The following is a 13,964-nucleotide window of genomic DNA, read 5'->3' as shown; positions in this document are numbered from 1 at the left end:
GATGATACAAGTGAAGGAGATAGTATCCATAAAACTCATAGAACAGAAACTAGCATCAATTTTGAACTGTTTTGGTTTAGTCCTCCTGTATTCTACTTCCACTCTTCATCTATCTTATCTCCCTCTTTCTTCCCATATGTTTTTCCTCTCTTTAACTAAAACACAACAAAAGTAAAAATGTTATCAAACAAGCGCCAAATAACTTTTTCTATACTTGAAATCTTGGTAAACAATATAGTAAAAATACAGCTTATGATAGTTATGTATTTTTCGGAAATGGAATTTAAACAAATTACTCAACAAAGTTGCAAGTGAAACACGAACTCTACAGCAGCTCCAGAAACATGAAAGTATTGATGGCTCTTAACATCAAGCCAGTGCATCATTCCAGATCTACAATCCCAAAATTGGAGAGAAGGATCTTTACTTGATCAACAAAGTCTGAGCCAGTTGCATATTCTGTTAGCATCCCAACAGCAAAACCAAACATTGCCCATCTGTAAAGCCAAAATCCCAAATCCATGAAAAAACAAGATCCCAGATCAAAAAACCAAACTATGTCAGACGAGTACACTGTCATATATAATTTAAGTACTTATTCGAAACACAGTGAAAAATTAGTCAAAATAAGCCAAATACTAAGGAAAACTGAATTACAAACCAGGCAAAGCAAGTTGGAGGTACAAAGGGGTTTGGACTGTGCTACTAAATACTAACATGTAGAGTTGAGGGGAAGTGCCGTAAGAATGTTTAGCAGGTACTTCATTATTACAGTATAGGCTTCTTGGCTTATGATATCAAACATAATAACCCATTGCTTCTTGGCTTACAATTGGAAATCTTTTCCCTTTCTTTTGGAAGTGGATTAACACCCTATGTAGAAATCCCTCAAGTGGTGATAGCTGTTTGATTTACACATGACGTGTTTCATTTCAAGAATGTATTGAGATGCATCCTTCAGATATCACCTGTATGATTTTTGTAGAATGATCCGTCAAGAACCAAGTTCTATAAACCATCATTACCACGAGTGCATGAGGCAAAAGGAAAACTAATAAAGCTTATATCATAAATACATGACTCATTCAAAATGGACCTATTCTAGCTCGAACAATTAGGGATCAGTACCCTGAATCAAACAATCAGTTTCTAGTTTACTATTTTTAGATGGAATGACACCTCTTAGGTTGCTAGAGTAATGAGCTTGCCCTTTAAATAACATGTTTATTCGGGTTTAGCTAAGAAAACTTCTCACCCTATTATTTTCAGACTAATTTCAAAGAAACCATAACAAACTAGATAGACCCAGATAAACCATTTGTCCAAATTACAAATCTTTACCTTCCATTGCTAATCTCATTCTTGCCAACAAAGCCAAAGAAGGGACCCTGATTCGCTTCCTCAAGCTTCTTCTGCTTGAAGTAGTCCTGAATCTCCTTAGCCTTCTGCCTCTGAAACTCAAGAGTTACCACATTCTTATCCTCCACCATTGTTACCCCCGAAACCGGAGCCGCCGGCTGAGGCTGTGGCGGCGAAGGGGACTTGGAGGGAGGTGTTGGGGGCTTGAGAGTAGGTGGAGAGGGTTCTCTGACTGAAGGAGCAGCAGGTCTTCTTATAGGGCCTTCAGTTTGGGAGCTCCTGATGGTGGTGGTCTTTACATAACAGGGCTTAGGTGAAGAAGAGAACATAAAAGAATTACTAGAGGAGGAAGAAGAATATGAACAAGATGGGGATGATGAGCAGGTTGAGATTTTGATGCAGGGAAAGGAAGATGCCACTGACATTTTTTGTTGTTGGGTTTAATCTGAGTTGGAGGGTGTTCTGGGTTGTGATGTGTGTGATATATCATCAAACAGAAGAAGATGATGGTGTTGGAAGAGTTTGTTGGTTTTGTGGATAAGGTGTGGCCAAGTTTCTTGAAGAATAAAGAGGATAGTTGTTGTTGGCTAACAAGTCACTTGCTTGGGCTCTCTCGCTTCAGTTTTGGCGCCTAACGCCTCCTGCCTCACACGCACGCACGTCCCAGCAGTTTTGTCAATGATTTTCTTTTTCTTTGTTACATGGGACTGAGGAGTCTTGGACTCTAACCAAGCCTGGGTTCAATAGTCCTTCGTTTGTTACGTACACTAAGAGATTAGATAGGAATAGTTAGAAGTCATATGTGTGGTAGAATTATCAATTAGAAGTCATATTTGGTATAATTATCAATGAGAGCTACCTTATTAAGTTTAAGGACTTGTGCTACTAATATCTTTGGTTGCGAGAGAGCATTTGATGTTAGGTCATGTGATATGGATAAATTAATGAAATTATCTATTTTCCTAACCAAAATAAAGAATAAAAACTCTCTTAGACCAGCAAAACTAAAAGAATTGTTATCTTAATAACAACGAGTCTATATCTTGAGCATTAACCTCGTTTGGAAATTATATTCAGACCATAATATTCGTGACATCCCCTGTTATTCAGTATGTTCTCCAAGTTGTAATATGAGGCTTAAGCACCAGTCCTATCCGGCTCATTGTGTGCTGCAATTTCACATTTCATTCGACGGTCAGAGGCAAAGTGCATCCAAACAATACCATTTTCTGAAAGAGTGAAATTCACTCCATTTACAATCGGCAGTCTGATAATTTCTTTTGTAGTATTTGAAAGTATGAAATTCATTTTAAGAAATGATGAGGATTACTATTTGACTTCATTCTCCTTTCTAAATGCAGAATAAATTGCAGCCATTTTACACAAGAAGATCTTAGCAGTCCCAGGTATACTTCTCTCCCAAAACCAAACACTAGAGCAAACACCCTGTAAATGAGTAATCACTGGAATCAACAAACTTGTAAGACTCATATCTCTATGTATTTCAATACACTTATGATCAACTTGACAAACTCTAAGAAACTTGCCTTCCTTTTCTCAAGTAACCTCATGAGGTATAATTTACTAGCAACTAAATTCTGATATTGATCAACGAGTTGAAAACATTAACACATGAATTCTCGTCCTTGACCATCCCATCTTTGAGGTTTCCATTGTAATTTAAAAATAAAGGAAGAATATGAGACATTTCCCCTCACAGGAAGTATCAATGTGTTGCATATTATCATTGCAGAAATTTGTGGACCAATATCCAAATCAAACACTTCGGGAATGCATAGTCTTTGATCACAACCATCCTTAATACATTACTTGTCTCTGACCTTGTAATTATCATCAAGAAACCAAGCACAAAAACTATCCGCAGGCAAATATAGTAGATTTTACTCAATCGAGAAAGGGAATGAAGGACAGGTAATGAACAACTAACAACTGAACAAGTCAGCATGTTCTCCACCCATTTTATAACACATTGAACTTTCAAACCTCAATAACAATTAAAACACCATCAAGTTTATTCCAAAAAAAAAAAAAAACAACCATTATGCAACCAACAGACTTCAAGGCTGTTCGATTTAGTTGGAGGAGGTTGCCAACGAGGCTTCTCTTTGTAATAGTTTTCTTTTCTTAATAAAAAAAAAAAAATCAATAGACTTCAAGTTTATTCTAGTATGCTAGTTTCCCTTCAACATGTCATAGTTTTTCCTTTTTCTTCCCTGCACTTGTACATGAACATCATCTATTGAAATTGCTTTCTTTAAAAAAAATAAAGACAAAAGCAAACACAACAAAATGAACAAACAAACAAATGTAAGTGAAAGAAAACAGAAGAGGTACAACAAGGGGAAAGTGAACAAGAGGTTCATAAAATAGGAGCTGAACGGCAAAGAGCTCCGACCAAAACAAACATAATGTATTTCCACAAACAAACAGAGACATTTAGCACCTTTTTTTCAAACTAATATCACAGTGCTTCAGATTACGGGGCATAACATCAGTCAGGGACTATGAGCCATTTGTAGATTTTATTAATTAGACCCCAAGATCCCACCAAAATCTCACATTTGTTCCAGGTTTTGAAGATTTTAGGAGCAGAGAAATGAATAAAAATTCATTAAACCAAATTTTGAGAAGAAAAGAAACACATTAATTACGATAAATAATGAACAATGGAGTCACACATGGAGAATAATAAACAAAACGCTGTCCCCAAACCTGGAGTGACAAAATTGAAACCCACAGCAAACTCGTTATAGACAGAACTATTCAGTGTGATGAGCTAGCCGGAAAAATACTCCTTTCTATGGTGGTATTCCGCATCAACTCAAAACCGCTTCTCTTCCAGAAATAAGTATTGAACCAAAAAAGCACTGTTAGCGGTGTGTTACCTGATGCACTGTTGCATCTGAAAAGAAGTCAAGCCCAAATCATCATCAGGTACAAGCCAATCTACATAACCACACATGAACAACTTCTTTCATTCCCATTGTTGAATTCATCATCCGATCCATCCGCTTCACTGCCAATTGGATGATATTTTCAGTCAGAAAAGATATAAAAAAGTGACAAGAAAAATACATAAAAGAACAAAAAAGCATAATCTACATGCATCACACGGGCTGCAAGAGGAACACCATAGAAAGAACATAGAACATTGATCATAATCTAAAACTTAAGCTCTCAACGAATCAGACAGGTGTAGTTAATAGATTATTCAACAAGAGCAGATTGATCATAGCCAATCCTCTCGCTAGTTGTTTCTTTCTCTTTCAACACCTCAGAAATAGATTGGTGGTTGTTTACTTTAGAAAACAGATACTGGAAGGAGGTCATGACACTTAAATATGCACCAATGTCATGGCCTTTATAGGAAACATAATTTTATCAAATTGAACAAAAGATTAATTACAAGAAATGGCTAGACAAGATGTCCATCAAGGCGGAGCAGAAAATGAAGAAAAAAAAAAAAGGAAAAATAAACACGAGTTGCAAGACCTGTAGCTCCCAACCAATTAAATATGGATTAGCCAAAAGGAAACATCCATATAAAATTGCAGCCCATCGAGTTAATACAAAAAAAATAAAAATAAAAAAATAAAAAATAAAAACACCATCTAATTTCCCATACAAATACCACTTCCTCCACCTTGACTTCAAATTCTGTTGTTTTTTACTAGGCATAATTATTTTTGTGATCATGTGTTTTACCCCCTTAGCCTTTTAGTTTTCAACTTAACCCAATTGGCCCCTGCATTATCTATCTTAACCTAAGCGGTCCTTGCTGTCAAGTAACTGTTTACTTATGCATGCGAGTAAACCTTAAAATGCAAGAGAATTGACAGAAGAGGAAAAAGAAAAGAGCAAAATTAGCATGGTCATTCTTTGGAGTGATTCACTAGTTTTAACTTAAAGTCCACAACCATGACCTCCACTTCATTAGCTTTAAGATACCAAACATCCATCCTTTAGAGAGGCAGCAGAATTTCAGAAAAGAAAAATGATAAAATAAAAAAGTTACAAGTAATAGTTCCATAAGCATGACACAGATTTGGAAACAAATGTTTAAAAACTACAAGAAATCTGAATATTATGAAGCATCTGTATTCCTCAATAGTTGTTCAAGAACAGACTTAGAAGGCGAAAAGGAAGCAAGAGAAAGAAAAGTAATACACAGAAGGAAAAGAGATTGGAAAGATGATTCACCATACTGTATGTTAGATTCTCACGCCATAACCAAGTTTATCACCACTCACTAAAAATAATATAGACAACAAAGAGAAAGAAACCCTGAAAGTTACATTACCAAGGAGAGAACATTTTGCGATTACTTGGGATACCCACCAGTTAGATTGCATATCATAAAGACTAGTTCTAGAAAGGGATCTACCACAATAACTTCCTACCAAAGCTATATTCTATTTAAACATGTTTCCAGTGGATAAACCATTTTATCCCCGACTAGGTCCCAAATAAGTAGGTGATCTCTTCCGCTTATCAATCCCCTCATAATAAAACCTCTGACATATTTCCTTAAATTGTAGTCACCCGACTGAGCTTGCCAAAACTTAAAGTCAGATGAGACAGGTAGTAATACTAATCAAAACAAATTGAACCAAATTCCACCCCATAAGCACATATCTTCTAGAAAATGAATCTTTTTGTCACTTTTTCCCCCATTCTTTCACAAGAATAAATTTCTACCGGGGGCCGATAGACAGATATCCCCCTCACCAGAGAAGACTAAAAAGGATACTGGGAGGTACCAATTTTTTCTTGCCAATAATCTGCATTATTTTCTACCTCAATCTGGTATCATCATCAAAGAATCAGACTGCAAGCTAAAGTAAAGATAACTCGGAATTAGGAGGAAGAGGAGTGGGGATTTTCATTACTGTCAAAACCAATATGATAACCCAAATGCCCTTGTACCATGTATGTTATACTTTTTCTCATAGCTACTGACTACCAGAAAAGATTTGAGTAAACTATTTAGATGCAACACCAGCTAGCAATAAGGCTAGTGAACTCATTGAGTCTGATCTTTATAATTTATGTTTTCTTAATCATTTTGCATAGAATAATGAAACAGGCAGTATCAGCAATTTAGTACAAGCATCCACAACCAATTGTTAAACTAGACGTTTATCAAATGATCCTCAATTACTTTTCTAATATCCCCAGATGATTTATCTCAACCACTACAAATCACAGCCCTTCTTGTTTCATGCTCCTTCAAGGCCTCTCTAAACCATCTAGTTTTGTCCTCAGTATTCATATACCCATAAATGAGAGATTAAACACCAGACCTATCAAAGTTCACTAAGAGAAACTGAGAAAGTCACCAGCACTTGTGAGAAAACACCCAATAACAACTAGAAACCACAAAGGAGGAAAATTTTCTGGAGAGCATAATAGTTAAAGTTTTCTAGAAATCACAGCCACTGTCATTTCATGATTGTGCTTATATAAAAATAAATAAATAAAATAAAGATAACTGCAACTCATAATAGTTAATAAAGATAATAAAGTACCTGGGCTCAAATTCTCTGATATCAACAAGCTCGCTCCCACAAGTATCAGTCCACTGCACTTTCCTCTTTTCGTCATTGCCTTGAATGTGACTATTTGTATCACTAGATAATTCACGCTCAGTAGAACTCTCAATAGGAACTGGTAACCTTTTTGATGGCTTCTTCAAGCTACTTTTCAGAACAACTTTTTTTGCAGTATGAAACTCCTCAGGGGCAGCAGCAGTATGATCGTCGCCTTTGTCAGAAGCAACAGACTCGTGCAAGACATCCTGCTGTTGGGTAGGGCCTACTTTAAGAGGAGACGGAGTGTCAAGCCCGGCGGAAGCGCGACCAAAGCAGACAAAGGAGGCGCAACCGCGGGAAAGTCGGTTTTTCGTGGAAGCCAGCTGGAGGTGAGTGTCAGATTCTTGGTCCACCAACTGGTACTGATTCCACGGCGAAACTCTCATGGGTTTATCGTCGTCCTTGTGACCCAAGAGAAGAAGGGCCAAGCCTTTGCTATACCCAGAAGCCGAAGACGAGAAGAACCCTCCTCCTTCTACTGCAAATAACATCAGTTCTGCTCATCTGTGCACCAAGATGAGCTTTCGATTCAGTTCACCACTCTCCTAACAAGAACCAGCACCACCCAACTACCATTCACAATAACTCACCGTCAGACTGGTAATAAAAACATTGGCACTCGCAAAGCTAGTGCGCTAATCAAACATCATTTAATGCCGAAACAACAAATCAAATTCACAAAATATAGCGAATTCTAAATGAACTCAAATTAGATAGAACATGTTCAACCAAGATATGCAATTTACAAGGAAGTTGAAATTCAAAAATACACAAAATCACATGCATGTAACTAAGAACATGAACAATCACATAACTCAGTACACAGCTTCTGGTATTACTAATAATTGACTTCAGTCAGTCAAGTAACATCAACTAGATAAATAACCAAACAGTAAACAAATCATGTAAAACACTGAAAAACCTAAACAAATTTCAATTCTTTGAAATTTCAAAAGGTAAAAACAGCTAGCGTGGACCTAAATCAACTTGGTTTCACACTAGAACTCTCCAAACCGATCAATTTGTACGCGAAAGAAAAGATCGAATCAAGTTTAGGAATCTGAAACCAGTTTTCCATTTCAAAAAGCAGCACTCAATTCATTTCCATTTGCAGATCAAATACCTGACTGGAGCTGGAGAAGTAGGCAAGTAGAGATCTCAGGGAAGGAGGAGGAATTTTGAGGTGCTGAAATCGGCGGCTGTGGCGCGGACTGAGGGAATCGGCGACGAATCGAGAGAGAGAGAGAGAGAGAGAGAGAGAGTAAGGAAAGTAGGGGAAAAGAAGAAAAGGAAAGGAGGGGCATACTTTTATGGTTGGTATTATTTAAGGAAAGGTAGGATAGGATAGTGACTCTCAGGAACCATGATAGCGATGGGTCCTCCACTCTTTCCTTATATTCATTTCATTTCATTTCTACGTTCTTTTGTCTTTTGAGATTGGAATTGACACTGTTTTTTTTTTTCCTTTCCTTCTTTTTGATGAAAAATAATGAATATTTTATTGATAAACTCATGTCAAGATAACTCTTTATAGGAGTTGTAGTGGTTCTAACGAGGATCACTAAGTAGTTTGTAGATGTATATGAGTATATTACCTGTACAAATTTTTATCTAAAATGAAATCGTTATGACATTCATAAATGTGATTTACCGATTATAAACTTGAACGGCTCATGTTGACAAATTTGAATCGTCCACCTTTGAAAACAAAGTTTCGCTTCCTAAAGATTACAATATATATCTAGTACAGATTACGTATATACAAAACTTTGGCTCACTTATTTAAAAGCAAGCATACTCCTATGATCAATAGCGTACAGCCTCTTTCTCTTTGCCCTTAATAGAAGGGCTTGGGGGTTTCCCAGCATACAAGTAGCTTAGCACATCTTCAGCAGCAACCTTTTTCTTCTTTGGAGGATTCTTGTTTTTGGAACCAATGGAGCAACCTCTCTTCTTTTTTGTTTCAACAGTTGATGTCTGTAGATTAAAAACACCACCAGAGACTTCAACCACACCAAGAGAAGCAGCAGAGAACTTACGGTTGGGGGGGGGGGGGGGGGGGGGGTTGGGGGGCTTCTCTTTGTACCTTTAGCAACTGCCGTATCTTCTTCTTCAAAGAGGCATGTAATCTACAAGTCTTTCGTGTCGTGTCATGTCATGTGGTTCTTCTGTCAAGTTTGTACCACATATTTGCAGTGGTTGATCAGCAGCAACTAGCTCCAAAAACGAATTAGCATCCATGTCCTTGTCTTTCTGCAGTTTAGGTGTGTTAACTTTGACTGAAATAAAGTCAGTTGCAAGCACACACCACAACCACAACAGCATCATCGTTCACCTTCTCAATGTGATCATGAATGGCTAGGTCATGATCTGATTTCTTGCTTGCTTCAGATTCCTTATCAAAAAATTTCTTTTTGATGATGACAGGTTTGCGGGTCTTCGGCTAAGTTGGAGAGAATAGTTGTCTACTGACAGAAGGCATGCTAGAAGTACCTTCAAAATTAAAAGCCCTATGCATAAAAGTAGATCCAAAACTAGGTCATCATTTGGCCCGCAGGCCTAAAAGCCCATGAGAATCCCGGCCCGGCCCGTAAAAAGCCCATCTCGACCCGGCCCATAGGGCATGAGGCTGGGCTAGCGTACGCCCTATCTTTTGGCATATACCATTCTCATGGAAAATCAAGAGGCACTTATCACAAAACCAATGCAGATGTTGAAAGTTAAAGTGAATTTCAGCCTCAGTCTCGTTCTCAAAATAGAGTCTTTTTCAGAAAAAATGGTGCAACCAATTCACGTTCAACATGGACTCTAATCTTTCCAGTAGAATTAAACAATTTCTCATCAGGAGCTTTAAAGCTACCAGCCACAGATGCAACAACCTGGATCCAATCAGGTACTTCATATTTAGGAGGAATTTTTGTAATATGAATCCAGAAGAACAAAGAGGTCAGTTTTACCTGTTCAATCGGAGTAACCCCATCGTAAAATTGAAGAACAATTGGAGCTTTCTCATGCCACCAAGGACCACAGCGGAGTTCTTTGTTGCGATCAAACTGCCGGTCGAAAGTAATTGTAAAACGAATTGACGTTCTCTATTTGACTCGGAAGATTTTTTCAAGGTCCAAACTCATTTAAAGAACCGCTTGAGGTCTTCACTGAGGTCGGGCGAGAAGGAAAGACTATTGAGGGGTTTTTTTGCTTGAGAATTCTTTCTAAGTTTCGAAAGACCCACAACATCTCTACTAACAAGGGCTAGCGGTGCTGCAAACGATTTCATTACGTCTTCAATTGAGGAAGACATGACTGAACGAGATAAGAGGAGGAGATGCGATGAGGTTGCTTTGAAAGGTTTGTGGCGTTGTTCTTCAGAGAGCGGCGCTTAGGGTTTATTTTTTGCAAGTTAACATTTTGTATATTTTTCTCTTTCTTTTATCATTCGAGAACAAAGGACAGTAAGGTATGAAATAATCCCAACATTCGAAAAAAGATATGAAATAATCCTAAAAACATATTGTTTATTACAAAGTTATAAATCTGTACTTAACTTACAGCAACATAAACAAGGGACCACTATAAACAATGAAAATTATGTATGATAGCAAAACTAGATCAATCCTAACGAACAACAGTAACAATACTTTATACGATTAAAACATATACTAAGATCATAGAGGGCTAGCTTCTAGTAATAACCTCAAGTAGACATTTGCCCCTACTCGTGTGCACGTAATTCTTGGATGCAGGTCGGTCTTGAAGGATCGAAGGCCTAATGCGAAAAAGAATCATGGCCCTTTATATTAAAATTTTTTATTAAAAAAATACTTTTTTTGGGGTTTGAAACCCATTAGTACTCTTTATATTGTTTTTCTGAAAATACCTCTTAATTAAATTAATAAATATGATTAGTTACTGTAAAAAAAACAGATAATGAAAAATAAAAAATAAACCATGAGATATCTTAAATATAGAAATATGAAGATAACAAACATCTCTGTGTATAGTTGAGCTGGTTGGGTTGCTTGTATTCTATTTGAGCAACCAAGGTTTGAATCCCAATGGGCAATATTTATCTATTATCTTGGATTTTTGGTCACATTACTAAATTGGGTAGTTGGAAAACAATGAAATTGTTCTGGGCCCTTTGGTTTTCTTAGAAGGCGATACAACTATCGAATTCAGTCGATACACTTGAAAATCAAATCCCGGATCATTGTGCACTACTCACATTTTAAAAAAGTTTAATTTGTCTTAATGAGTTTTTAATATTAATGGAATGTAACATAAATTGACATTTCTCTTTCTAAATATTCTTGGAGTAAATGCTTGTGACACCCTGTAGTTTACACCTAAAATCAGTTTTGTCCCTCACTTTTTTTAAACTGGTATACCCCTATACTTTGAATTCTCGACTGATTTACCCTTTTCTCAGCTGGTTATGATTGTGACATGCTCATTAACAATGCTTGTGAGAGCTTCAATGGTTGGGTTTTGAGAGCAAGGTCTAAGCCCCCTATTACTATGCTAGAAGAGATAAGAGTGAAGGGTTATTTAGACTGTTAATGAGCATGTCACAGTCATAATCAGCTGGGAAAATGGCAAATCAATCGAGAATTCAAAGTATAGGGGTATACCAGTTTAAAAAAAAAGTGAGGGACAAAACTGATTTTAGGTGTAAACTACAGGGTGTCACAAGTATTTACTCCAATATTCTTCAACAATTTTATTTTATTTTTTGGATCAAATATCAATGATTTCATTCATAACACATGTAGAAATTACAATACGAATCGATCCACTGCCTTACACACACAGAGCAAACAAAATCATTTAATATACAATTAGATAGTAACCTCCTAGTAAACTTCTACTCACATAGTACCACACGTGAGCCTATACCTAAATAGATGATTAGAACATAGGCCCTTATTCTAAACTTAGGAAAGGAAATGCAGAAGAAAAAAAAAAACCTTCTACCCTATGAAGATAACTTTTTTGGTAAAATATTGTATAGTTCTTTTGGTTTGAAATCGATATCTGTTTATTCCTTATGGTTTTATTTTAATCTGAATAGTTCTTAAAGTCATGATTTTTCATACAAATAGTCCTTATAGTTTTATTTTGAATTAAGTTCACTTTACCCCCCTAATCTTTGGTGTCAAAATCAGTTCAGTCCTGCAACTTTTTTTAAAATCAGTATCAGCTTGGTCCAATTTTTGAATTCCTCTCAAAATATGATGTCACCAAACTGACAAGAGGACCTATTTTCACCAAACTAAAGGGTAAAATAATCAATTTGAGAAGATATTATTAAAGAAAATTAAAAAAACATTCATTTGGCAAATGAGGGTATTTTAGACATTTTGTTAAAAATTGGTCCCCTTGTCAATTTGGTGACGTCATATTTTAAGAAGAATTCAAAAATTGAACAAAACTTATGTGTTTACGAAAGTTGAAGGGGCGAACTGATTTAAAAAAAAGTTACAGGACTGAACTGATTTTGCCACCAAAGATTAGGGGTAAACTTAAATTTTTTTCTTTTATTTTAGTCTGAATAGTCCTTAAAGTCACGATTTTTCATCCAAACAGTCATTATGACCTTTAACTAAGAAAATGAATCGGAATGACTATTTGAATGAAAAATCATGACTTTTAAGAACTATTCAGATTAAAATAAAACCATAAGAACTATTTGGATGAAAAATTATGATTTTAAGGACTATTCAAATTAAAATAAAACTACAAGGATTAAACAGATGTCGACTTCAAACCACAAGGACTAAACAAATTTCAATTCTAACTTTTTTATGTCTTTTAGATTAAATAGGCTTAATTATCCTAAATTTCACGTTTATATCAATCATAACGAGAAATTTTTCAGCGCTACGGGAGGACCACGTGACAATATGAAGTGGTCCTACATTCCCGTCAAATATTAACACATGGATTTTTATTGTTTGAAGCTTTGGGTGATCTCGCCAGAAAACTGGAAAAGAACGGACTCGCGGGAAAGTGGTCAGGGACACTGCTGGAGTCTTCTGGGGTGGAGGAGCGCCGTCATCGGCGCCGGAGGGTGGAGAACGGAGGGACGTCCGCACTTTAAGCCGAGTGCGGACGTCCGCTCTCAAACGGGCATGTATATATATATATAGGCTTTCTCTGCTACACATGTCCGCATTTATTCTTACGGTGCGCATTTCCACTTTAGACTCACTTTTCAATTGAATTTTCGCATCTCCACCGTCTAGTCTTTAGATACTAATGTATAGATCATCTTTACAAAATTTCAGCCAATTTAATTATCATTAAGGCACTCAAACTCGATTAAATCAATGGATGAACATAATTCTATCGAACTTGAACTGTTCATGTTTATAACAGAAAAAAACAATTTTGAGTGCCTTAATGATAACCAAATTGGCTAAAATTTTACATAGATGATCTACACATTAGTATCTAAAGACTACACTGTGGAGATGTGAAAATTCGATTGAAAAGTGAAAATGCGCACCGTAAGAATAAATACGGACGTGTGTAGCAGAGAAAGCCTATATATATATATAAGCTTTTTGCAATTCTTCTTCTAATTCTTTAATTTTAATTTCTTTATCTAAATCATATTCTCGTCTAGACATTGTTTCAGCTGTAATGGAACCAGTAAAAGAATGTCTAGCAGTGGCAAAAAAATGTCTGGAGGAATTTCCTATCTCTTGAATTATATATATATATATACACACACACACGATCGTTATCAGGTGCGGACGTCCGCACGGCTCTTAAAGTGCGGACGTCTCTCCTTTCGCCACCATACGGCACCGGCAAGGGCGCCTCCACCCCAGCGGACTCCAGCAGCTTCCCGACCACTTTCTATCCCCGGCGAGTCCGCCGAATTCCAGTTTTCCGGCCAGATTGACTTTGTTTGAAGTTTTGGGTGATCTGGCCAGAAAACTGGAATTCGACGAATTCGCCAGGGAGGGAAACTGGTCGGGGAAGCTG

The 13,964-nt window shown here is 36.7% G+C and overlaps 2 protein-coding genes and 1 non-coding gene across 4 annotated transcripts; all 3 read right to left on the bottom strand.

The window, feature by feature from the left end:
* Positions 1-208: 208 nt before the first annotated feature.
* On the bottom strand, positions 209-1,939 carry LOC101310181. Its single transcript, XM_004290439.1, has 2 exons — positions 1,342-1,939; positions 209-497 (listed from the first exon to the last, which is right to left on the bottom strand). The coding sequence occupies exons 1-2, from the start codon at positions 1,782-1,784 to the stop codon at positions 383-385; spliced, it is 558 nt and encodes a 185-aa protein (XP_004290487.1). The 5' UTR covers positions 1,785-1,939; the 3' UTR covers positions 209-382.
* Positions 1,940-3,967: 2,028 nt separating this feature from the next.
* LOC101309690 lies at positions 3,968-8,233 on the bottom strand. 2 transcript variants are annotated; one of them, XM_004290437.1, is made up of 3 exons: positions 8,095-8,233; positions 6,909-7,540; positions 3,968-4,396 (listed from the first exon to the last, which is right to left on the bottom strand). In XM_004290437.1, exons 2-3 carry the CDS (start codon positions 7,460-7,462, stop codon positions 4,327-4,329), a joined length of 624 nt encoding a protein of 207 aa, XP_004290485.1. In that variant the 5' UTR covers positions 7,463-7,540; positions 8,095-8,233; the 3' UTR covers positions 3,968-4,326. The 2 variants fall into 2 exon arrangements, with proteins under 2 accessions (XP_004290485.1, XP_004290486.1); XM_004290438.1 differs by having other exon boundaries at positions 6,909-7,475; positions 8,095-8,118.
* Positions 8,234-9,052: 819 nt separating this feature from the next.
* LOC101309500 lies at positions 9,053-10,172 on the bottom strand. Its single transcript, XR_183966.1, has 2 exons — positions 9,929-10,172; positions 9,053-9,850 (listed from the first exon to the last, which is right to left on the bottom strand). It is a non-coding gene; the product is annotated as an uncharacterized LOC101309500 (transcript).
* Between the last annotated feature and the right edge of the window lie 3,792 nt (positions 10,173-13,964).

Source organism: Fragaria vesca, linkage group LG2 (genome assembly GCF_000184155.1).
Source record: "Fragaria vesca subsp. vesca linkage group LG2, FraVesHawaii_1.0, whole genome shotgun sequence".
Taxonomy (NCBI): domain Eukaryota; kingdom Viridiplantae; phylum Streptophyta; class Magnoliopsida; order Rosales; family Rosaceae; genus Fragaria; species Fragaria vesca.
Note: the sequence above shows the minus strand (reverse complement) of the source record. Positions and strands in the feature narration are given on the sequence as shown.